The sequence below is a fragment of the Amblyomma maculatum genome, chromosome 8, assembly GCF_055883805.1.
Source record: "Amblyomma maculatum isolate TAMU_Amacu chromosome 8, ASM5588380v1, whole genome shotgun sequence".
NCBI classification, from domain to species: Eukaryota; Metazoa; Arthropoda; class Arachnida; order Ixodida; family Ixodidae; genus Amblyomma; species Amblyomma maculatum.
In genome coordinates, this window is record NC_139351.1 from 94,257,348 (window position 1) to 94,282,117 (window position 24,770).

Consider the following 24,770-nt stretch of genomic DNA (forward strand, 5'->3'; position numbering starts at 1 on the left):
GAATCTCGGCTTCGGCGGCCGCTTTACAGTGGAGGCGAAAAGCAAGGCGCCCGTGTACTGTGCGATGTCAGTGCACGTTAAAGAACCTCAGGTGGTCTAAATTTGCGGAGTCCTCCACCACGACATCTCTCATAGCCTCAGTCGCTTTGGGACGTTAAATACCGCAAACCAAACTAAACCAAACATTTGCGTTTGTAGCACTTCCCGCCGAACTCCAGACGTTTTATAACAAAACTACACCAACTGTATTACCAATGGGAGTTATTGCGCCGATATGATTCGTTGTTGTTTTTTTTTTTTTACATACAAGATCTCAAGCAAGCATAAGCACATGCGACAGCATCAACCGACATTTTGCTCGGTTTGGCAGTCTGCTTTGTCGCATTATCCCTAGGGAAAAATGATAAATGGCACGGCGCAAGTTATCAATGCGAGTATATAGAACAAGAGTTGGTGCCATTGCATCCGGGCCGGATGAAACGACGGGCTATCTGCCTGTGCTGCCAGTATCCTGCTCAAACCACTTTGGCGGAGAAATGAAAGATGCATTATTTGTTTGCCCGCATCGTCAAAAACAAACTTATTGTGAAAACCGGCTCACCAACAACAAGGCTAGAACTAAAGAATAGCACTCAGACACTGGCATCGTAACGACAACAATGCTTTACGAAAACCCATCTGACGACGCACACTTCCTGTTCCAGCGTCAAGAAAAAGACCTTCCAGCCATTTTTTCACCTACAACACGCGCAAGTAAATGATCTTCGAGTACCCGAGTACACTTCATTTCATCTATCGGACCGTACGCGAGGAATTATACGCTTCAACGGAGCGCTCCTCACGTCCCCACAGAGCCCTGCGATCCAGCCTTCGAAGAGGCACAAAGCGAATCAAGCAGGGCCCGACGAAGCGGCAGCGTCTATTCGCCACCGCCCGTTCCCGTACCATAGTGGGCGCCAAAGGAGTCGAGGCAAGTAGGCGCGCAAATTTATTGCCCTACCGAAGCGATAAAGACCGTTGCGTCTGTACTCTCCTTCTGTTCGTCCTCACGGTATCAACAGCCGCGCAATACGTATAACCTTCATGTTCCGGAAACGATACGGACACGGTGACAACGACTGGAAGTCGACAAAACACCGTGGAGACGGCTGCTGTTAGCGACAGCACGCCGAAACCTTCCGCTACGCTGTCATCGTCTTCCACGAGGCTCCCCATCTGACAAACGGTCGCCGCAGCGAAGGCGGCGAAGCGACCGAGGAAACCCCGTGTCTCTGTTCCGCTCCCTCTAAATCAATGAAGGTCCCCGCTTTGTCGACGTAGCGAAGAGGAATGGTGGCCAGACCTGCTTGCGAAGAGGGCGGACGCGCTTTTGTTTCCGTAGCGAGAGAGGAGACGGGGGAGGTCTCTCGGATTAGTGGGCCATTAGCGGCTCCGTGTCGGCGTCTGCCCCAAGCACGGATTTGGAGATCGACCTGTGCCGGCGCGACGAGGCGGCGTCCGCTCGCTCGCCGCTTTGAGATCGGAATCGACGGAGAAACGAGTCGCTACTTAAGTTCATGGAAAGGATAATAGAAATAACGAGGCTTGAGGCGGCGGCCGGGTTTCTTCGGTGAACGATGATTCGGAATCGGTCGAGGGGGCAGGAGCACCGTCTCTCATCCGTCGGCGTGGTGGTTAACGGAAGACGAGGCTGGAAAGCGGAAAGCATGTCTTCTCGGTACCCTGCTTCCCTGTGTATGGTGAATGTGCCTTAGTACCGAGATTCTTAGGAGCATAGCTCTAGGTCTCTCGTAACTGTTCATCAATGCGTGGCGGCTACGGCATTGTACAAGAGGTATGAATGGGCGCAGAATTGGAGCACATCTTCGATCAGCCAGAACCAACTACAGGGACTGTGCGCGATCACTGGAGCGTGATCGTAGAAAGGAGGAGTCGCATTATACGACCATCGTCATTGGCTGTTCGATTCATTAGCGCTACACCCGATATGTCTATAACCTCAACGACAACACTATAGTTCCCTGTAACGCTTATGTGTAACTATACAAGCCTACCGGATCGCAATTTGTTATGGCGTATGACAGCCCATTATTCCTTCTCTTATTGGTCTGATTAATGGCTTTCTTCAACACCTCGTGGCAACACCAGCCGCTTTTGCTAATAGACCAGCGTCTAAAGTGAAAAACTGATTTGGTAGTCCGGTAGTTCTAGTAGCACTTACCAGGCGAAGGCTACCAAGTAAAGTATGTTAGTGATTAGTGATTATATATGAATGCTGGTTTCTTACGGTACTGGGTGGGGTGCCTCGAAGACCCATTCATTGGGCGTGCCGCCAACTGAAAGAAATAAAACAAAAAAGGAAAACCAAGGAAGGAAACTCAGAATAATTAGGAATAAAACATAAATTACGTTACGTGTAAGAGAACAGAAAGGCAGAGAAAACGCAAAGCTTCAAGTAACAAAAAAGGATAAGGCACAATGCTAGCAAATCAAGGTTTGAATCTGTCAAAATTCTTTTACTTTTTAGAAAAATCGGGAACAATACAGCAAGAAAGAAAAGTAAATAATCGACCACAATAATGATAACAGAAACCAAGGAATAAAAGAGCAGAGAAAAGCAGTAGAAAGAGCAAATAATTAAATATGCGAGAGATGCATATAAAAAATCGCATCCTAGAAGACAAAACAAAAAAGCAGCACAGTGTTAATCAAATCGAAAGAGTCGGACCTTTCTTCCCGTGGGCCCCAGCACAGGATAAAGTTGTTTCGCTCCCTGCAGCATCCTCCTCTTTTCTCTACACCTCGCGACCACATTACGCACGCGCACGCCGAGGAATGCAAAACACCCGGATGATTCTGACCCAGCCTTCTACGTACATTCCTCCGTAGCCCGCCTCCCCTTTTCCTTCTCACTCTTACCCCACCCCTCCCAAACTTCCCCGCGCCACCCGAACAGCGTCGTGGAATTGCGCGACACCAATTGAAATGTAGGAAGAAAACAAGCCGCGGTTGTCATTGACAAACTGACTGCTTCTTCCTGCTGGTGAAGGGCTGCATACGCACCCGCCACCACGAGGCCTTTAATCTGCGCTGCTTAAGCCCCAAGAGCCGCCCCACGCGGTTAAAAGAAAAACAGCAAGAAAATTTTCACTTTTTTTCTAGTCTCTTGCGAGATTGAAACGCCCGCGTATTAGGCTTGATTCAACGAGTCCGTCTGTCGCGCTCTCACCCCGCTGTTTGCTTATCACTTGTTTGGTAGCGCAGATTGATTTAGCGCGTGTGGCGGTTTGAAGGGAAAAGACGGAGACATATCTCACATCTACTTTCTTATGAGATTTTACATTCACGTATTTCCTGATCTCGATGTGTTTTTGTCGTTTCTGGCTTTTTTGTTTTTCTTACAGCACCTACCGGACGGTATGTTATATTTAATGTTAAGGCTCAGAGATCGAATAATGCTGCGAATCATTAGTGGAGCATGAAACAGCGCAGCAATTTTAGAGCACGACATGATGCACTTTCTGACCCTTTGCGACTGTATCGTTACAACGTGGAATTATGACTAACATCGATTATTTGTTTCGTGGCTAGCAGTGACGAGAACACCCTCGGTTATCTTAGTTCTAGCAAGTTCGATTGATTAGTGGGCGAAATCGAAGCTATTCCGGCTCATGATTCTTCGTCCTTTTGGGCTGCACAGCGTAGGAGACTTGTCTCAAGTTGCCGATCGTATGCAGCAGTTTGAGGCAACAAGTAAAAGTGCTATACCGTTCAACTACTTTTGAAAAGCGCGCGTCACCAACACCTGTGCTAGGGCTTCTTCAGGATGCAGTGCTAGACGGGCTCGCTCAATAGAGCTCCGGGACTGGAGTTCATGCCGTTGGGCTTCTCTTAGCACAAGTTAAGACAGGCAAGTTTTTAGGAAATAGTACAACGTTGCCTATACAAAACCCAGTCTTCATCGTTCTGCTGACACCACAATATTTCTTCTCATTTAAAAAGCCTTGTCGCTTCACCACCATGACTGACATCATCAAATGTTTCCAGTGAGGATCTTCTGAGCTCTCACCCCCACCTTATGAGCCTGTTCAACCATACCTTCAGTTCCTTTTTTTTACTAAAAATAAAATTATTAACAAGAGCTGCGCTTTAGAGCCTGTTCATTGCCCGGGAAGTGCCTGCGCTGGTGTCCCATCATCGTAGAGCCTCCTAGTTGGAGTACCCAGTCGGAAGCTATAGAGAGTGACCCAGGGGACCACCCTATCACAACTAGCACTAGCTAGCTTGCCTCGAGCGTAAGATTATGCTCGGTCTCGGGCAACTGAATGTGCCCCTCCTTCTAGGACCATGCGTGGTCCGCAGTATTTCAAATAAAAATAAAAATAACTTTCCATGGGCATAATGGTCATTGACGTTTCTAATAGTTTGTTGAACTCCCAGCGTAGAGATCCTACAGGTCCTCTTAACGAGCACTGAGCGCCCATAGATACCCCCAATGTTAGCCACGGTGGACTTAAAATCTAGATATGAAAACAAACGGCTGCTTCGTGCCAATTATGCGTGAATAAAATTATGTTCTCTTCCTTCGTGACTCTTCCCACTGCTGTGGCGACCTCGCGAAACACTAGACGTCCTCTTTCATAACCAACCATTCATGCAGTAAATAGAACATATCATCCTCCATTTCTAGACCACAAGGTTTTCTTTATAACAGTCAAGGACTGGGAATGCAGTGCAAGTTGAAGAAATAATGTGTGGAAAAACAAAGCATGTACTGCAATGGTACATACGTACTTGAGTCTCTAAAATTGTTTCCCTCAATGTAGCACACTGTCAACACACGTAAACAGTTGCGATCAAATTTAGCATGACTGGGTACCGCAATTGTCGATGTCACTTTGTCTCTATATTGTCCACATTTTTAAGTTTGGGAATCTAATTATTCAATTTTTAATTGGCCCGTGACAACACTGTTAGGTTAGCGTTACCTAGACTAATACGCTTAACATTTTGTTTCTTCTCAGAGGACTCTAACAATGTGTGAAATGCTTTGGAAAGTTTAGGTCATTGACCCCTTGCAGCGTAGACAAAGCCAATTAGCCGCAGAGCTATTATATCCGGGTACCCTAACGACATAATAAATGAAACCGTCAGCATTCTCATCATCATCAAAGACCTTCAAGCACTGCTTAAACTTGTTTCCGTTTTATTCAATGGCAAGACTGGCTGTTTTTAGTGGGTGTCTCGTCGACGGTGAGTATACCAAGAAGTGGTTAAATAGATCTAAGGACAGAAATGACTAATAACGAATATTACATGGCGATTGCGAGGCTAGAGGTATGCACTTGCTTTCAAAGTGCTAGGAGATCCACACTTGGGAAAACAAAGCACATTCCTTTCCGGCGAGCAACGAAAAAGGTAAAATAAATGTACAACAGAACCGGTGATCTCAAGACACACTAGGGACAAAGGGGGAGAAGTGCGCGACGAACAAAAACGAACAAACAAAAAGAGGGGGTTGCGTTGGGCGTGTTTGCCTTGCGTATTTGCTCACGTTACCACCTCGGATTCTTCCTTCGTGCTTGGCTCCCCTGAACTGGGCTAGTTTTCCTGTCCCGTACAAAAACGTACTTATATGCGCCTCTGCCTTTTGTTTCCCGACGTAGGGAAAAAGGAGTGAAGAGAGGAGCTGCGGGACCACGGCCACACCATCGCTGTTTGCCTTATCAAAAAGGGTTTGATCCCGACTGGCATCGAGGTGCCGCGTCTAATTGGATCAGAAGCCCGGGTTCGGAGAGCCCATGGAGGGGAAAGACATTCCCCACCCGTTCCCCACGTTCCCTCTCCATCGCCTCGCCACAGCTGCGCGCAGCGGAGCGACTGGCGTATAACCGAGTGGCCGGCACTGGGGAAAGCAGAAACCGCGAGACAGTTTCTGTCCTGTACTTCCATATCTCTGTGCGTTTATATGTGCAGGGATGAAAGAGGAGTTGGGGAGCACCCGGACTTCCCCATGTCCCTTTCTATTTTTACGAAACATGCCACCAGACCCCAGCCTCTGTCCTTTTTGTTTTCGCGGATATATGCGTAAAAAGGCATGCAGGAAGGGAAAAGCGACGAGACAGTTGCAGCTGAAACTTACTTCCCCTCTGCAACACGCTGTTGGTAGTTGTGTGCACGAACTGCGCATTTCCCGCGCGCGGAAAATGTACTATGGCAGGAACCTGAATGTCCAAGTTTAGCAAATTAAGCGACAACAATTAAAACGGACATGGATGAGACAATAGATTTCATGAGCTTGTTCCCTGCGAATTCTGAGCCTTAATCACGTAGCATCCCTAGTGAACCCCCTGCATTTATCGATCCTACTTGATGGTGTCCGGGTCCCCTTCAAAATCTGGACGGACGCTCTAAATGTAATGACTACTATACGCTGGCTACAATCATCCTTAAGCGAATGCTATTCTTATCCTTAATTTCAACCACTAAGATGGAAGCGAAGAAAATGTTTCGCCTTGAAAATTTTCTGGATTGTTGCGTCTTTCACAATACCAGAAACCATTTCGTCGGTTACCGCAGAGCGTCAAAATGTTTCATAACGCCTACATTGTACCTGCGCACAATGTGGAAGAAAATGCGGACGAGAATATAGTTCACACGTGAGCGTAGCGTATTACAGGGTGGTGCAAAATTCGCGGGGGTTTACAAGGAGGGTTTAGCGATCGCCTCTTGAAGTCGTGTGGCATTTTTGTGCTAGCTTTCCCTAACTCAATGTGACTGCAAATAAGGATGGCAAGTCAGCCTTAATTCAGGGATCTTACGTAAGCAGGCATGCTGGTATGCGGGGTAATAGTTTACACAACGCAGTTATACTTCAAAAAACAGTCTTGCTCAATAATTGTGGCTGGGGAATTGCCAGCCTAGCACCTAGTTTTTTGTACGTTTAAAAAATTTCTGTCTTTTTACACGCCTTTCATGTGTCGCTACCAAGTTTTATGATTGTCCTCCTATAAAAGATGAACCGCCTTAAAATCTGCAGATAATGTACAATACGTCCTATTCGCACTTCAATGTACATGCCGCGTAGTGGTTGCCCCTTACAGGCTTCACGTCGATGCACGCAACTATCCCACCAAAGAGGGAATAAAACCCACCGCAACGTCGGTTGAGCGCGCACAGCGTGCGAGGCGGTGTGGACGGGGAGACATCGGCCACCCTCGCTGCAACTAGGCGCAGTGCGTTGGTGTGTGTGTTCTTCACATTAGAAATGGATCCGAAACGTCAGAGAAACAAAACATAAAAGTAAAAAGAGCGAAAAAGTGAAAGCGCGTTCTTTTCTAATTTAGTTCACTTCTGTGCTTCTTTTGTTTTGTATATGTGTGTTCTGGAGTCTCTCAGTTTGAAGAGGGCAGTACCCGCGGCCGCCGCTGCTCTCGGAGCGGCTTCACCCTGTCCGCACGATCTTGGCTCAACGCGAGCGGAATGAGGAAGAACTGACCCGGCGTCTTGCACAAGCGGCAGATAGGTTTTCCTTCCTCCCTATGTGGTTCCTTTTTTGTTCCATTTCGTTTTTCTCTACTGTGGTATATGTTTCCCTCGCGGAGCGTCGTTCAGTAAACCGGACAGTCTTCTCAGTAAAAGTAAACGCGCTATTTTCTTTGCCGTCTTAAGGTGTTTTTGCCGGTCGAGTTCAGTGCAAAATAAGCTGGAGGTGGAGAAGGGCTGAGAGAAAAGCCGCGAAAGTGGGGTGAAGAAAGGTGGTTCGGGCAAAAAAGGGGAGAGTTGGGGAGAAAAACGATGCTGTGGCAGATAGGCAAAAGATGCATTCATATAAAATATGAGCATCTAAAGGCTGAAACCATAGGCGGCGCAAACTGACCGTTATTTTATAAACTTCATATTTAGAAGAGACTTGTGACACGAGACAGCTCTGGACGGAACGCGATACAGAAAAAAATTGGCGAGTGAACGTTGATCGCGAGCAATTAGGTCGCGTTATACGCACGAGACGATCATATATATATATATATATATATATATATATATATATATATATATATATATATATATATATATATATATATATATATATAAATTGTTTAGTGCACCTTCATTATATGCGAATTTTTTAACATTTTCTCTGGAAGCATATACCGGCAGGTCAGTCCGCTTTGTTTCTGCCCTTCTTTTTCATTTACCGCTGTCAAAATCTGCCGACCAAGCGGTTTTGTAGACAGTCCTTTGAGAGGAAAGCTCTATTTTTTTCTCTGAGTGCGAAGAAACACCCGGGGTCAGCGTATGATACTACACTGATATGTGTCATTCTTTGCGCACAGAAAAGATAGATCTCGACAATTTCTAAAAACATGCTCCGCAGTCTCCGCTTCAGAATGCGAGATGTTTAGATTCCTTACATTTCCCCAAATGCGGCTTACGTATACAAGCTGCCCGCACAATGAAGAGTTCCCTCGAAAGTCGATCAAAATTCGCCTCACACAAATCCTCCACTTGCTTACCGCTTTTTCGTTTTGCTCTCAGCCAGCGCGTTTAGACCTGATTAATCGTTTTTTGTTTGACTTTTTGTTGTTATTTGTGGGGGTGAACTGAGTGTAGCTATTGTAAGCGCGCCTAAAAACTCTGTTCCCACTGTTCGCCTATAATCGTTTAAAATTGGCCGACATGCTTAGTTGCGCGGTGTGGCGAAGCGCCTCAAAGCGAGCCAATACAGCCAACATCCTTCTGTCGGCGCCACAGAAGCGAGTGTGCAAGAACGGCCCTACCCACGTTATTTCTTTTTTTATCTTACTCAATGACTCGCTCATCCCTTCGATTGGTCTAGGCTACATCAACGGCCCCACAAGCTTCCATCCTGATCCTAGTCGCCGCTCTTTTGTGCTCCGATACAACCAAAGAGGCAGTAAACACAAACAAACAAACAAACAAACAAATTCATACTTGCCGAGAAGGAACGGATCATACAAACATGCAGACATCCACACATGTCCCCATCCCACAAAGTACAATGACAGACGCTGGGTTCCTTCTGCTGCAGCATAGGTGAGACAAACGAGCCGTTTCGAGAGCGAAGCACAGCTAAGACGGGGAGAGAAGGCTGCAGCGGTGTATCGGTCACGCGTGAGGCACAATGGGACGCATCCGGCGCCAGGAGACAGTATCGCGATCACTTCACGGGTCTCCCTTGGCCGGAACTGGTGGTGCCTGTCCTCAAACAGAGAAGGGTGTCGCCACCGCAACCATTACGGGCAAACAGTGTGTCGTCGGGGAACCACGTCTTTTGTTGTGCGACGTATCGGGCGGCTTGTGGCTCAAACAAGACGCCTTCGACCACCGGTCATGTTAGGACGCGCGCAGCTGAACTAGTGTAGGACACTGCAAGCATGCCCGGCTTATCTTTCGTATAGTTTTTTTTTTTTTTTTTTTTTTTAAATCTGCGTCTATTTTTGGGTAGACGTTTCTTGCGATGTTATTTGGTCCTCATAACACGGGCTGAAGTGTCTAGCAACCAAAAAGAGCTTTAATTAAAATGAACACATTTTCAAGTTCTGAAAGTAAAGAAAGATGGGAAGAAACCCTGTCACTGCACTCTCTTGAGAGAAGGACATAAAACGATCTGCCACCGCTGCCAGACACGTTATTTCGCAAAGAATTTGAAACATACTTTGTCGAGCACTACTCGCCGAAGCCGATGTTCTGCAGCGCCGTGTCTTTCACCGTGGCATTTGCTCGATAATTTGTTTAGCATGATGTCATACTCAATTTTTGAGCAAAGAACATTTCGCGCCGCTTTCGACCTCGGAGCCATTCCCAGTTTTTCCGTTCCCTCACTCTGTTCTAGAGGTACGACAGCCACGACCAAACACTCAGTTCATGGCTGTCTTACTGTCACTTTGTCCAAACACATATAAAAAAAAACTGCCACCAGACGTCCCTCACTCCCCCTCTCACACCTATTTTAAGGTCCTGCTTGAAATTCTGCCATTCAAATACAAATTTAGCAGCGCCCTGGGACTCGGTTGTTCAGTTGGGCACTGCTGAAGAGTTTTCCGAAGGAACGTTGCGACTGCGAGCAGCAACGACGATTTGTGTGTGTATGTGTGTGTGTGTGGGGGGGGGGGGGGGGTAGAGAGGGTATGTGGGTTGGTGGGTGGGTGGCACTGTAATCCTGAATCCCACATAAACGTGCGTACAATTTGATAATTTGGCAAGGGGGAAGCAAGTACAAGCATATAAAATAAAAATTAACAGAAATGATCAGCCTATTTTTAAATCCAGGAGAAGCTGTAAAATACTATTGTCTCGGTCAACTTACTCGCTAAAACAAAGAGCGAATACCGCGCATTTCAATTTTCCCGCTTGCCTAACCCGAAAAGGAACGAAATGCGGGAGATGAGCAGGGCAAATCTTCCATCTTTCCAACTCACGGTCGAGCCCCTTTCGAACCACGGCTTCGCTCCTCTAAGTGTGAGCACCCGCCCCCTCCTTCAAAGAGCCACGTTTATTTTTATTTTTTACCGTCGAGCAACTCATTAGGCACTAGGCCTGCCAGTCTAATCTGCTCTCCCGTGACTATGAGGTAAAGTTTCTTGAACGGTCCATTTAGTGGCAGTTCAGGTCGGTGTGGGAGGGTCGCCAGCAAGGAAAAAAAAAATGTGAGCTCAAAAAAAGGCCGGTGACGGGCGCTTAAAGACAAATCAGCAGGCGAGGTTCAGAGGGCACCCCTCTAATGGGCTACAGCAGGCTACGGTAGGTCTGCGCTTATGAATAGAAAGCACTGCTGCTGCACGAGCCTGAGTCAGCCATTTTGCCACCGAACCTTGTAGGGTGAAAGAAACCCGAAAGATATAACAAAGAAATCATTCGGCAAATATAAAAAAAGAATGAAGGAAACTCGGCAAAGGAGCTCTAAGTTTCTCCGCGCAGAATCTACTGCTCCACTCTGCTTTCTAGGAAGAGCGCCTAAAATGAAATTAGACGCATGGAAGGCCTCCAGCTAAGGTATGAAAAATGCAAAGAAAGACAAAGGAGGTACAAGTTACGTCACACAGATTAAATGAATGGGCACACCAGTGTCATCACGTGGCAGAAACTTGATGGAAAAGAACATCGCAAGTAAAGGAGCAGGGGATGATGGCATAAGAAATGAACAATTGTCAAGCAAAGATCAAGTCTGCAAGAAAAAAAATGTTGAACCAAAATAAGAAGTAGAAGTGGAATCGACAATGAACTCTCGCCCCAAGAATGATATCGTAATATACTCCGCTGAAGCAGAAACGGGTGATGCGGCGTAGCAATTGTGTGAAAATGGTAGCGAAACAAAATTGTAAAAGAATATAGAGCACGCTGTCAAGCAGTAAAAGTCCTCACTGGAATACGGTAAAACAACCACCAATACCACCAACGCATAGCGCTCGTACGCATGTTACGGCTCACTAGTCATCAAAAACCACGCTCAAAACAAATGACAGTAAGAAATTTTCCCGTCGCTAAGGTACAAAACTATTACTGCCTCGAATGCAGATAAATCGACAATAATTGAGACGCGATCAAACCCCGAAAACAAAAAAGGTGAAGGGAGCAGTTAACGACGAGTTAGATGAGGTTCCCCGTCATTGGTCGCGGCACTCAAAATGAAAAAATGAAGGCACCTACGTTTTTCCGTCCGCACCACACTTCGTGGCAAAGTTAATAAAGTGCCTCCTGTACTATTTTATTAACGCCTTAACTCCAAACCTTTTTCTGAATGAGGCTACGCCGCACTGCGCACACGTCCGACGGCAAAGCATCAGAACGCAGCAAAAAAAAAAAAAATAAGCTACGCCATTTGTCGGCGGTCGAGAAACAAAGCATCACCACACGTTATGGGAAAGGGTTTCGGCACGTGCGACCGAAAAGAGAGAGCGGGGAGATTTGTGAAAGGGAAGGCCTGACGATAGCCGCAAAAAGAAAAAAGGAGGGTGGAGGGGAGGTGGGGGAGTGTAGCTTTTCGTCAACCTCTGCTTTTTGGGGGACACAGCGGTCATTAGGTTGTATCAGCACACACGAGCCGCTGTAGCTGGAACGAGGCGGCGACTTCGGGTTTTTCAAGCGCCCCCGCCGCTCGCGCTGTCTCAACAAATGATGTCATTAAAGGTGCTGCTGCGTTCAGCTTCTGTGGTCGCCGCTACCGCGCACGGAGCAGTCTGTGGGGAAGAGGGCGGTAGTGGGGGAGGTTAAAAGGCCCTGGCGTCATTAAGGCGTTGCCAGCCTTGGGGCAGCTTACTGCGCGTAGGGAGAGAAGGCATGGGGAGGAAGAGAGGGTCGACCCTCCGAAGCATACAATACACGCTTATCGGACAAGAGCCAAGATTTCCGGTCGGCGGTGGTGCCGTTTATACGCCTTTTCTCGCTCGCTCCCTAAATCGGGAGGTGGTGGGTGCAGGGAACGAAGGGGAGAAGAACTCATCAAAAACAATAAAACTGCTCTTCTCGTTTTTCCCGCGCTTATTGTTTCGGCGCGGACTTATAAGATAGTTCGTCCTGGAAAGAAAAAAAAAACGCCAAAAGTAAATAGTTACAGAATATGATGTTCCGAGATGCGCCACCAACAGTCAAATAGCAAAGAATAGTGAGGCAAATATTAAAGGGAAAGAGAGGTAGTGGGGAAGGGAAGAGCATGGTTGGAATTGTAGAATGAAAGGAGAGGCCAATCTTCCTCTCGCCCCCGAAGCCAAAACCTGAAGCAGATAAGCGGGTAACGAGGGAAAATAAAAAGAAAATTACCGCACAAGTCCAGAACTGCGGGTGTCCACAAGCGTAGCAGAGGCAAAGAGAGCCCAGTCGGAGGCGCGGTTCAGACACGGCGTAACACCGACGGGGGCTTAATTGGCGTCCGGAACCGCAGATAAAACAAAGAGCACAACCGCGCCTGCTTTCTCCCCTTACCCTTCTCTCTCTCTCGCTCGGAAGAATAAAAAAATACGACGGTGGTTCGTCTTATTTCCACCACTGGGAGATTAGCGAATGGATGCCGAAGCAGGGCACATCCATATCTGAGGGCTCCGATTGTTTAGTTTCCCACTCTCGTTAGACGGTAATTCGCGAGAACTGCGTGCAAAAGCGCTACATTATAACGCTGGATGAAGAAGCATCGTGAAAGAAATGAGCGTTGCCATATTCGTAAAAATGTCATCAAAACTGTTGATGGTGTAGCTTTATTAAACGTGGTGTGTAAACAGGACCTTCTTTATTAATGGTCGCAGGAGGTAACGGTTACACGCGGTAAAGCTTTTTATTTACAGAAGAAGCTGGTCAAATTGAACAATAAGAGTGGAAAGACGCCAAGAAGAAGAAGAAAAAGAGGAAGAAGAAGAAGAGGTGGCGCATACGCAGTTGTAGCCAGTGTCAGGCAAGGTGACCTTGGTTTTAAAAGACGTAATTAAGCTTTCGCTTCAAAGCAGTTCCGTATCATGCTCTGCTTGGGACAAAATTTGTGGTAGTAAGCTGTGCGATCGTGCTGGTGTTAACGCCGTAAACTACAGTATAATGGGCATCCTGTCTGTAGTTTATGCTCTTAAAAAAGCCTGTAAGACCTATTACATAACCCCAGAACATCTCCCCGCCGGGGTGGCGCAGTGGTTACGGCGCTCGACTACTGTTCCCAAGGATGCGGGCTCGAGTCCCGGCCTCGGCGGCCGCTTTTCGATGGAGACGAAAAGCAAGGCGCCCGTGTGCTGTGCGATGTCAGTGCACGTTAAAGAACCCCAGGTGGTCGATATTTCCCGAGTCCTCCACTACGGCGTCTCTCATAGCCTGAGTCGCTTTGGAGCGTTAAGCCCCACAACCAACTAAAATATCTCCTCCTATACCCCCCCCCCCTTTTTTTTTTGCAATCTCAGGTTACGCATACTCTTCAGTCCCCACCGGCGCCTAAAAACTGGAATAGAAAAATAACATGACATTAAAAAAACAACAGGCGAAATATGCGTTGGCTCAAATTTTAAAAACACGGCTGCCGTAGATGCCTCCTGTTCTTGCGGAACAGTATTTTTCAACTTAAATTGCAAATCATTATTTTCGGCACCTTCCAGAAACAACCGTTGACAGCACTTCATAATTGTGTGTGTGTCACACGTCAATATGCAACCAACGCGTTAAATGTAGCGTCACATTACTCATGACGCGCGAGGAATATTTAAGTTCAATGGCCATCACAGGAGTATCAGGGTGCACGATCACTTCAGGCATAATGTGATGAAAAAAATAAATAAGTTCAAGTACAGCCTGAAGGAGCATCAATGAAAGCCCCTAAGCACTGTTTGCTTTTTTGCTTTAAGCTCAGCTTTCGTTCCCCTCTATATTTAACATATGCAGTTGAGAGGGTAGTAATACAAACAATCACGTAAACAGCCATATATGTCGATAATTTCCTGTAAGGACTTGCATAATAGCGTCGCACTAGACCGTGCCGCGGAACGAGGAAAATCAATCAGTCTTCGCGAGAGTAGAAAAAAAATCTCCAGGGCAAACGATGCAAAAATTTATAAACCACGGCGACATGCCGTAATCTTTTCGTACAAAGCAGGAGGCATGCGCCTGCATGTTTAATTCCATCTACGCCGCCCCCGGCTACGGGATATAGAAAACACGTCAGCCGGACGTCTACGTCTATTTTAGTGTTTGTCGTTTCTCGGTTTTCACGTAAAAACAAATTATCAGCACGCCAAAACTTCGCCTCTTCTCGCACCTTTTAGGCAGGCCGGGGAGGGAGAAGGGGGAGTGAAAACGTCTCTCTCTACCTCTTTCCTCATTCACGTCTGGAATCCAAGAGAAGATAAAATGAAATGGCAAACGACGTCAAACGACTGGAAGATGCCAACGCTTGCTCCGTCAACAGGAGGCAGAGGCATCTCATCGGTAGCGTCGTGTCAAAACCCGATACGTTTCTCCCCCCCGCTCTGCACCGCCAGCTCGCCATCTTTCTCCAAAGGAAGAAAGCCGGTCGAATCTCTCCTCTATGATCGACGCATACGGGAGACGACGAGCGAAGAATCTTGAATCATACGAAGCTCGAATAAGACAGAAACAAGACACAAGAAAAAGTCAGAAAGACCTGCTTTTTTTTGCGACTTTTTTCCCCAGTATTTGTTTTTATTGTATAGATGCAAGGCGCGTCGTCAGACGCATCGTGAAAGTAAAAAAAAAAAAAACTATAGACGCGAGGTAGTAGAGCGAATGCCTGCAATAGATAGAAGCTGAGGTATTAGCAGGAAAAAAAAAGGGAAATAAGGAAGACAGCGCCAAAGTAAGCAATCAAGGCTAATGCGACACCTCCAGCTTACTTCAGAGAGACAAGCTGGGATGCCGACGGGAGATTGGGAATGGAAAGGAAGCGTCGTCTGTCTCCTCGCGATTTGTGAAAACAAAGAAATGTTCGGACTCAGAAAATAGCGACCAGTAAGAAAAGGCGAGAAGGTTCGCTCGCAAGTCGCGGCGTGAAAAGACACACGGTGAGATACCGACTCCTCGATGACAACTGGAACACGAAAGGTTCATAGAAAACGAAAACTCGAGCTTTTTTTTTAAGTTAAATTCCGGGACGCCGAGCGTAAGCGGGCGACGCGAAGTGAATAGAAGAGGCGGGCAAGCGGCAGAAAGGGGGTAAGCAGCGCCGTGATCCGAGAGTCTGGGGAAAGAAAGGGGTGGGGGATGTGGGAGATAGGGAAGTGTTCCAGCAGGCGGGAACGACCCCAAGAAGTGAGACGTCGCGATCCAGATCAGGGAAACCCCCCGTTTCCCCACCCCCTCCCCAACTCCTCTCACCCATCTTTTGTGTAAACGGGTAGGGTAGAACAACAGTTCACCCTCCCGATAGACACGACAAAAACTGGGAGCTGAAGGGAGAGATCCGAACCCTTTGACGCACAGATTAGCCACGCTGTTTGTCTGAGTGCAGAGGATCGCTCCCTCAAAATGATAAAATGGGAGCAAGAAGAAAAAAGTACCACGGTCTCAGACAAACGAACCGATGGCTTCTAGACACCCGGCTCCCGGCTGCTTGCCTTAAGGGGTTAGTGTGTGCGTGTGGCGCTAGAGAAAAGTAAAGAAACCGCGGGAAAGCTGATAAGGGAAACAAAAACGGGAACTTGGCGCCTTCTCTCCGTCTTCCTCCAAGTGGCAGATGGCGCATTCTTCAAGCTTCTTAAAACAGTGCAGTGCGGTGGAAAGTAAGGCACATATAAACTATTCAATCGCTTCTATTCTTCTATTGTAATCTAGTGGGGGGAAACGTGTATTATAGGTAGGACAAGGGATCATCCATTATAAAGTTAGTCAAAGGAACTACTTGTCACATCTGAACTGTAATAGATCCGCTGTTTCTTTGAAGTGTGGGGATTGGTTTAGCAAAATGATTCTTACGAGTTATATATTTTCATGGTCTGGATCTTGACTCGCTGTCATTTATTCATAGCTCATAACGCTGTAATTTTTTTTGTTAATATAGGCAGTCCAGGTGCCCAAAAATATCGCACAGTTCTAACCTCGAAACGAATCCGGTATTTCCATCACTCAACAGATCATGGCAGTGCCTACATTCCCCAATGATGCGCCTTTTTAGGGAGACACTGTAAAATGTTACAGTTTCCTGGTTAGCCCCGCATTCAAAACTCCCGAAAGGATTCCTCTCTAAGGATATCAAAAACTCCCTAAAAACCAAAAACTCCCTAAGGATTCTATCGTGACGAATAAAATTGGGAATTTTATTATTGCACTGACGGCGAACTTCCCTATGCTCCTCAACGCTGCACTTTTTTAGGGACAACGGGTATACTGGCGCCTCTACTGCTCCGACCGACGGCGGAGACGACTCATTTGTCTCTTCTCCGAGACTCATATATGCGTCGGCATAGCACCACGAGTGCCCTAGGCGTACCGTGGAAATGCAGAAATAAAAAGAGTGAAACAAAAAAAAACGGTAGTCCTTTTTTTTTTATTTGTTGGATTTGGCTATTACGACTCAAGACCGGCTGCTACTGATGGCCTTCTCCATATTTTCCTGACTACTGGGATGAGCCGCACCTTCGTGCATTTTGTTTTCGCAGAGTTGCAGGGGCTGCTCGCACGAAATAGGTTGCTTGTTGTTATGGAGTAAGCAGGCTTAAGGGACCAAAAGAAACTGCGGGAAAACCTACTTCCTGGGGTTTATCTTTATTCAGTTTGAACCACTGCGTCGTGTTAAAACCAGATTTTTTCCATCGAACAGTTGTTAAGGGACGGGAGTCCAAAAGATATGACTTAAACTATGGCACTTCTTTGCGGGATAAAATGATTGAAAGTAGCGGGATTCAATGAAGTTACCAAGTTCTCAGGTTGAATAAGTTATTATTGCATTTATCGCGACATATATTATTTCCCTTGAGAACCATTATTTATTTATCTGTCTTTTTAATACGAATAGTTCCGTCGCTGCTGCGTTCAATGTCAAAGTTGAGCGAACACGAGTCATGCGAAATCTTACACGTAGTCCTCTTTGCTTATTGCAACGAACTGGGGCGGTAAGAACAAGTAAAATGTGATAGAGCTGCAGTCGACTTATTTGAAACCTAACACATGACAAACTTTTTATCTGCCTATATTCTGCGGTACATACGTGCTATTCCGCGTAGGCTACCGATTAAAGTCAAGTCCAGGTTTTAACCTGCTGTAGGGAGGCTGCCAGCATGCCCGAAAAGGACCAATAACACGTTCAAGGTCCGAAACGAAGCTGGCAGCGCTAAAGCCCTCCTAGTGAAATAATGCTGTTCAACATGACGCCAGTAGCTCGGTCAAACATGGAACCACATCTAACGATGTCATCTTCTCTGACGTATTCCAACTGCATATACAATCACATGCGGCACCGCGTCTGGTTATAAATATTTAAAACGGTGAGAAAGTTTCATCAGTTACTGAGAGTAAACAGAGTCTCTCGCAGCACGCTTAGTTCCCGACCTTTTTAACGCGACAGCGCTAGAGTACCCGTTCACCGAAAATCCGCCGCCGGTGACCGGCGCCTGCTACATGAGCGAAAAATTACGAGCATGGCGTTGGCGGGCGGTAGCTAGCAGCTGAAATGGCCGAGCACCATAACTGGACGTAGGGCTTCCTGACATTACGTTTGGCAGGCTGCCAACTCGGGTCTCTCCTTTCATATGGGAGGGTGATCTCAGAATCAGTCTACCAAAACCCTTGCATTCACGTTACTACTAGGCCACGCGGGAAGGTTCATACGGCTCGGTTAAAGCGGGGCTTTATATATGGGCTGATAGCTTGCGCTGTTGTTTCATTCCCTTGAAGGGGAGCTTCAGCGTCTCTCGTTATTTTTATTCTCACTTAAGTTATATTAGTAACTGGATTACGTGAGCGGTGTGCGTTGAGTTTGCGTCATCTGGTTTAGCAACCCACTCTAAGCTCAATGAGCTTTCTCTGGACAGGAAAGTAAAACATAAAAGTGTGCTGCGCATTCTGTTAAACTTAAATCAGCAACTGACCAATCGACTTCATTATCTAAATCTATTTGCATTACGTCTCGGCTCAATTGCTGATCAATAAATACAGTCTATGTAAGTCAGGGTCATAAAAAAGAGGAAACGCACTGTTCTTTTCGTTTCATAAATATTTGCAATATAGCTTAGATACCTAATACTGTTAGATGCATCTCTACTGGCGCAGGTCCTTACTTGTTTTGGCAATTTATTTATATCGACAAGAAGTATTGATGTCAAACGCTTGGATGTAGAGAAAATGACAAGACTACTAAAGGCATTGCCGTTCCTAACAATAAAGCAACAGTGACAAGAGTCGCTACCAACTGATCTGAAGAAATGAAACCAACAAAATGTGGGTCGAGTTGGTTATTTGAAGAAAAGAGCGATATTCAAGGAAGAAAAACGGCACTAACCCATTGGTCTCTTACTCGATGTTTTCACACTTTCCGTCTGCAAGCGAACTTCACCACTGCCGAGTTCATGTAAACATAGTCGAAACCAAACATCGGCTCAGATGAAAATCACCGCTAGCACAACGAAAGAAGCGACGCGAGAGAAACAAAAGATTACAGAAGCTAAAGAAACGAGAGAAGACGTGCCAACAACCACAGAGCAAGAGTAGCGGTAGTAGCAGCACGCGTTGAAGCACATAACCTCGCGGTCTTGCCGTCGTCAATGCCTCACTTCTTCCAAGACTGCCATCGCTGACACTGTTCCCAGCCAACACGAAAATGCGTGCGGTGACGACCGGCGTGATCGCGATGCATATGCAAGGCACTGATGCTCAACCGGGAGCGCTTGATGGCTGCTCCCTGCGTAGACGGCCCAGACGCAAACAGCCGCCGCCTAAATTAGCGTTTCTTGGAAGCGTTCTGTGCAAGTAGCAACGCCAGCTTACTTCGTTTAGGCTTATGGGGATCCCGGCGGCCTCTCATCACGGATAAGGTTGTGGAGGCAAGACAACGCCATCCTGGCGCTACTCCCGTGAGGCGTTATATATATATATATATATATATATATATATATATATATATATATATATATATATATATATATATATATATATATATATATATATATATATATATATATGAAAGCCAACAGTCGGCGAGGCCAAGGAAAGCATTGGGGATTGTACTTTGTCTTTTTTTAATTATTACTTGGATAATCACAGAAATTAGTAATGTAATCTGTTTAGGGGAAAGATAATTAAACACAAAGTAGAAGAAGGAGGGGGGACAGCGGCCGTTGTAGCTCAGTTGGAAGAGCACCGGACGCGATATTCGGAGGTCGTGGGTTCGGTTCCCACCATCGGCACGTTGTTTTTTCTTCTACTTGGTGTTTAATTATCTTTCCTCTGAACAGATTACATTACTAATTTATGTGATTATCGGAGTAAAAATTAAAAAAAAAGGACATAAAGTACCATCCCCAACGCTTTCCTTGGCCTCGCCGACTGTTGGCTTCTTTCCTTCATGTATTATAACGAGCACCCTCATTTCCCCCTATATATATATATATATATATATATATATATATATATATATATATATATATATATATATATATATATACTGTGGCGGTGGAGTCTTCTAGCGATTGACTCACTACAGCCATCCAGATAGAAGTAAAGTGTGTACGAACGCTAGCATACTGAACCTACATTTTCTTTCCGGAATCCTCTTTATCTAAGCCTGTTTCACATATTCAAAGCGGAAATTTTAATCGGTCAAGTAGATGCCAAAAGTTTTATATTCAAGTCGAGTGAATTGAATATTTGTTTTGATAAAGGCCAATGATCGCTAAACCATTTAGATACCTTCCTCGACATAACACATCTGCTTCTTGACACGATACAGCTGAGAACCGACTTAGTTCCGGATCGTAGTTGCCTGATATTCAGCTGCTTTTGTTCGAGAAAAGAACATAAAAAACATCTAAACGAGGACTTAATGAAGAAGCTTCATTGCCTATCCCTAAACTTTTTATTCAGGTCTATAAGCATCTAAAGGCATTGTTTTCTTTCTATTTCCTTTTTTTCTCGAGCGATCGAAATGACGCCCACCAACCGCCGAAACCAGCGGTCACAGCCCACAATGAACGGCCACGGTCAAGTACACTTCGGGCCCGAACTCGACTTCTTTCAAAATTGCCAACAATCGCCAGCAGAAGACCTCCACTGTTGCCAGCTCCCTAGATTTAACCGAGTGTCGCTTTCTGCTCGCAGCGTCGCGAGGCGGCAAGGGGAGAGAACGACAGGAATGGCAGAGAAATGAGCTCAGCAGAAAGATATTTCCTTTGAGGTAGTTCTGATGGAGCGCCAACGTTCGGGTAGGACATACAGGCGGCGGCACAGACAGAGGGAGCCCGTGGACAAAAGACATTGCACCAGATGTTGTCGTCCCCAGTTCTTTCAGGTGGAAAGCCATAAAGTCATTCTTTTGCCAACGAAAAGAGATGGCCGACAGATACACCCAAAGTCCGGCAGTCGGCAAACAACGTAAGGTTCTTTGCTACTGCACCTTTCGCAGTAGTACGCTAGAGCTACACATTTCGATGTGGAGCAGAGTGCAGGTAAGGCTGATTGCGCGTTGCTGTGAAACCTGTGTCACATACGTCGATTTAATTCAATGTTCATAAATATACCACAGCGGAGCATGTTGCTAAATACTGAAGAGAAGCTGAAGAGTACGTAAAAACGAAAGTTGGTGATATTATGATGCCTAGGTTATAACCGTGCAATTTTGGGTGCCCTGACTCGTACCACGAGCCGTCTTCACGGTCACCATCACTAGTGTGGCTGATGTCGCCCACTGTCGCATATATCGGTCATTCGGATCTGAGTGTCACGACTTCGAGCAATTGTGCGCTTCTTGGCAGGAAGCAATACGCAATTTCATGATTGAAACAACCGCGAGAACTTCATACGTCAAAACTGTAACATCTTGACCGAAAGGCTTTTTATTTTTATCATCAGTGTTTCAGATCCGGTTCTGCGCAATGTAAGTTAATCTTTCATGAAAAAAAAAATTGTACCTGATAATACTATCCTTTCTCTACGAGGAGGTAAGTCGCAGTCCTTTTTTTTTTTTCAATATGGGGAGAAAAAGAAGCATGACACTATATCTGCATGTCAATAAAACAATATTCTTCTAATAATTTTTTCCGAAATCCTTAGATCGGAATCCTAAATTATGAGCAGATCGTAATCCGAAATAAATTATAAATGGAAAATTAGGTGTCAACATCACAGTGAAATTTAGCCCACAGCGTTACACCTGTTTCGGAGTATCGGGAGTATCAATTCTTCGCCCTAATTTCAGACAGTGGAGCCGCACCTTTTAAAAAGGAATCTTGGTGAAGCTGGTAGCTTAATTATTCTCGTTTCTCGAAAGTCGTTCCTTAATTTGATTGTTTTCTCTTTCGAATCTTACTAGTAAAGCCGAACCCTTGTTAATTGAGCAATATGAGGCGCAAAGAAGCTAACAAAATCAGAGTAACCGTTTATAAAGCACACTTCTTTTCTGGCTTCCATAAGTACACCATAAGACACGTGTTAGAAAACCGAAATGGGTATGTAGAGGAAAATAGTTAGATGGAATAGACGAGTTTTGGTACAAAAGCTAATGTTTTCTTTTCCCAAAATTTTGCTCACAGTGACTCTCATGACGCAAAATAATATCATTCTTCTTTACTGATGAAAGTCTTCTGAGGTGAAGTGTGCACTCGGCAGTCACCCGGTAATGACATGCCCATCCTCGATGCATTTTTAACATGCCCCCTACCAGAAGAAAATGATGTATTATGTACTCGCTTGTTTGCTCTATGTGTCCTCTAAGTTAAACATTGTGAGCTTGGTAACATGTCGACCAGTCATGGGTGTCCATGCGAGCTCTTCTGACCGGCGGCCGCTTAAGCGACGGGCTCGACGGGGGCGTCACGGCCCTTCTTCATCGCGTGGTGGCCGCCGCCGGCAGGCTCCGTTTCCCCTTCCGGTCGCGCGTCTCCTGGTGGACCTCGTGGGTGGGCTCGGCGAACGAGCGGCCCACAACCTCGGGCTCCGTCACGGTTTCGTCCTCGGGTGGTAGCGATGCGGAAAGGACGAAGTGCGCCACGTCCTGGGGGAATTGAGGTGGCGGGCTGCGGATCAGGTGCTTGTGCAGGTCGTGGAACTCGTCGTCCAGAGGTAAGAGCCCCTGGCGTTCCAAGGCCGGCTCCCCCTGTTGTGAGAAGCGCTCCATCTGCTGCTGAAGGTACGGGTTGTCGTGGCGCGATTCGCGCAGCGCCTCCATGTCCTGCTCCAGGTTGCGTATGCGCATGGCAGATGATGACCGCAAGTCCCGGATGCTGTCCGAGGGTGGCGCCATGCTGGACCCGCCGACAGGGTGCAGCGAACGCCGCCTGAACATGCTGGTAAAGGCATGGAGAGGGTTTCGGCGGCTGCCCGACAGCGAAGCGGACTCCGCGTTCATCAAGTCCGGTTGAAGCATGGCGGGTGCAGACGCCGAGGGCAGAGCACGACGGCCGCCCGAGGTCGAGGCTTCGTCCATGTCGAAGCTGCCGAAGAAGCTCGGCGTGGTCTCGCCGAGCACCGGAGCGAACGATGACGATGATGGGCGCATACAGGAGGAAGAGGTGAAGTTTCGCACATCGCGCTCACAATATATTAATTAGATTGTATTCATTTACGCTAAATAATAAGCGTCCTATATATTTATTTACGGTGTGACACTCTAACTCCCATGCGTGCTCTAAAAGAATAATTTGATAAGGTTTAAGGGGCTGTGAATAAATTTAACCTGGCAGAAACAAAACCCTTTTCTCAGGATGTTAAAAGAAGGAATCGACAGAGCTCCTAAAGTCCGCTACGTTCCTCGCAGCACAACAAAAAAAAAAAAAAACGAGAACAGTTGTGCCAAAGGCGGCTCTTTAGATGCAAAAGAACAATTTTTAAACAGCGTCTCTCCTGTTCCCAATTCTCCCATCGTTGTCTACTGCCGACCACAGCGCTGTCAGTCAAGTGGTGGCCGGCTTGTACAAAACACACGCTTTAAACCCATGCACGCACTTTAAAACTGATGCCTACAGCGGGCCGTGTCAATGCCACTGTTTTTTTCCTGTTCATCTTATAGCCACAATTCTGCTTGCTGTCTAACCTATAAGGGGGCGCCGCGAGCCTGTAGCAGCAGCAACCCTGACAGTTTCGCCTCTTCAATTTTATTCTTCAAGCGAGTGTGTGCTTTTGTCCTTAAAATATTTACTTCCTTTTTTTTCTCACATCCACACAGGAAACGATGCTCCCGCACGGACACCCCCCAAGCTTCCTTTTTTTTTTCATCCTGAAAACATCGCATTTCTGTAGACACCGACCTCCGCTTCGAGATACCCGTTGTTCGTCACCGGGTTACAAGGTGGGTTGTCCAGGGGGCAGGCGCAATCCGGGATACGCGTGAATAAAAAAAAAAAGGAGACAAATGTAGCCGAGTTAGGGACTCACACCAAGAAAAGAAAGGGAAGTGCAAAAAAAGGCAAAAAAAGGTGCCGACATTTGACGTGCGGCGAGGAATCCCCGAAGAACTACAAGTAGAAGGCAGCGCTCTGCTCTTAGCTCCCCCTCGGGCCTTCGGGAGTGATGCGCGCACAGCTGTCGCTGACGTATTCGCCTCCATCCAGAAGAGACTAGGGAGGCTCGCAACAAAGAAGATTGGGGAAGCAGGGAAAGATGGGAAATGGGGAAGAGGAAGGGCTGCTTGTCCGATGCGCCGCTTCATGTAAGGGGCGAAGACACCAGGCTACTTGTACCCATCGTGCCTTCTCTCTCCTTCTTTCCAATTATCTTTTAACTTATTGTTCCGTTTTGCAAGTAGGTTGTGCAATGCAGTAAGGTACATTGCAACTATATTGTTTTGTTGAAATGGTGCCCACCTCCTAAAGGAGGCGTTTTGTGCTAACAGGAGATCTGATTTGACAGTAAGGCGTAATGAAAGGAAAGTTTCTCGTACTGATATTGTACTCATTTTTAGTTTCATAGGGCTGCTGCATACAACAGTTAAAACTACTGCAAACAGATAATATCTAAGATGCTCAGCATCTGCTGTTTTTCTCATTTCTGGGATACGCGTCGACTGTTAGCCGACAGCTGAACATATGACGAACGCGCATTAAGGCGCAACATATAGAGGGCGCTAAGAAACGAGCCGTTCCGCATCAAAGCTTTTTATGTATCTGTCTAGCGACACACTGCGT

General features: G+C 46.5%; 2 protein-coding genes across 3 annotated transcripts in view; both read right to left on the minus strand.

Annotated features, from left to right (window-relative positions):
* LOC146181844 (uncharacterized) overlaps nucleotides 1–24,770 on the minus strand; it is a 163,022-nt gene that overhangs the window by 29,370 nt on the left and 108,882 nt on the right. The gene's annotated exons all lie outside the window — the stretch shown is intronic.
* On the minus strand, nucleotides 22,475–23,014 carry LOC146181845 (uncharacterized). The gene has a single exon (XM_084577730.1). The coding sequence runs from the start codon at nucleotides 23,012–23,014 to the stop codon at nucleotides 22,475–22,477; it is 540 nt and encodes a 179-aa protein (XP_084433856.1).

Coding starts and splice junctions, on each gene's coding strand:
- LOC146181845 (XM_084577730.1), bottom strand. CDS start 23,014: ATGCTTCAACCGGACTTGATGAACGCGGAGTCCGCTTCGCTGTCGGGC.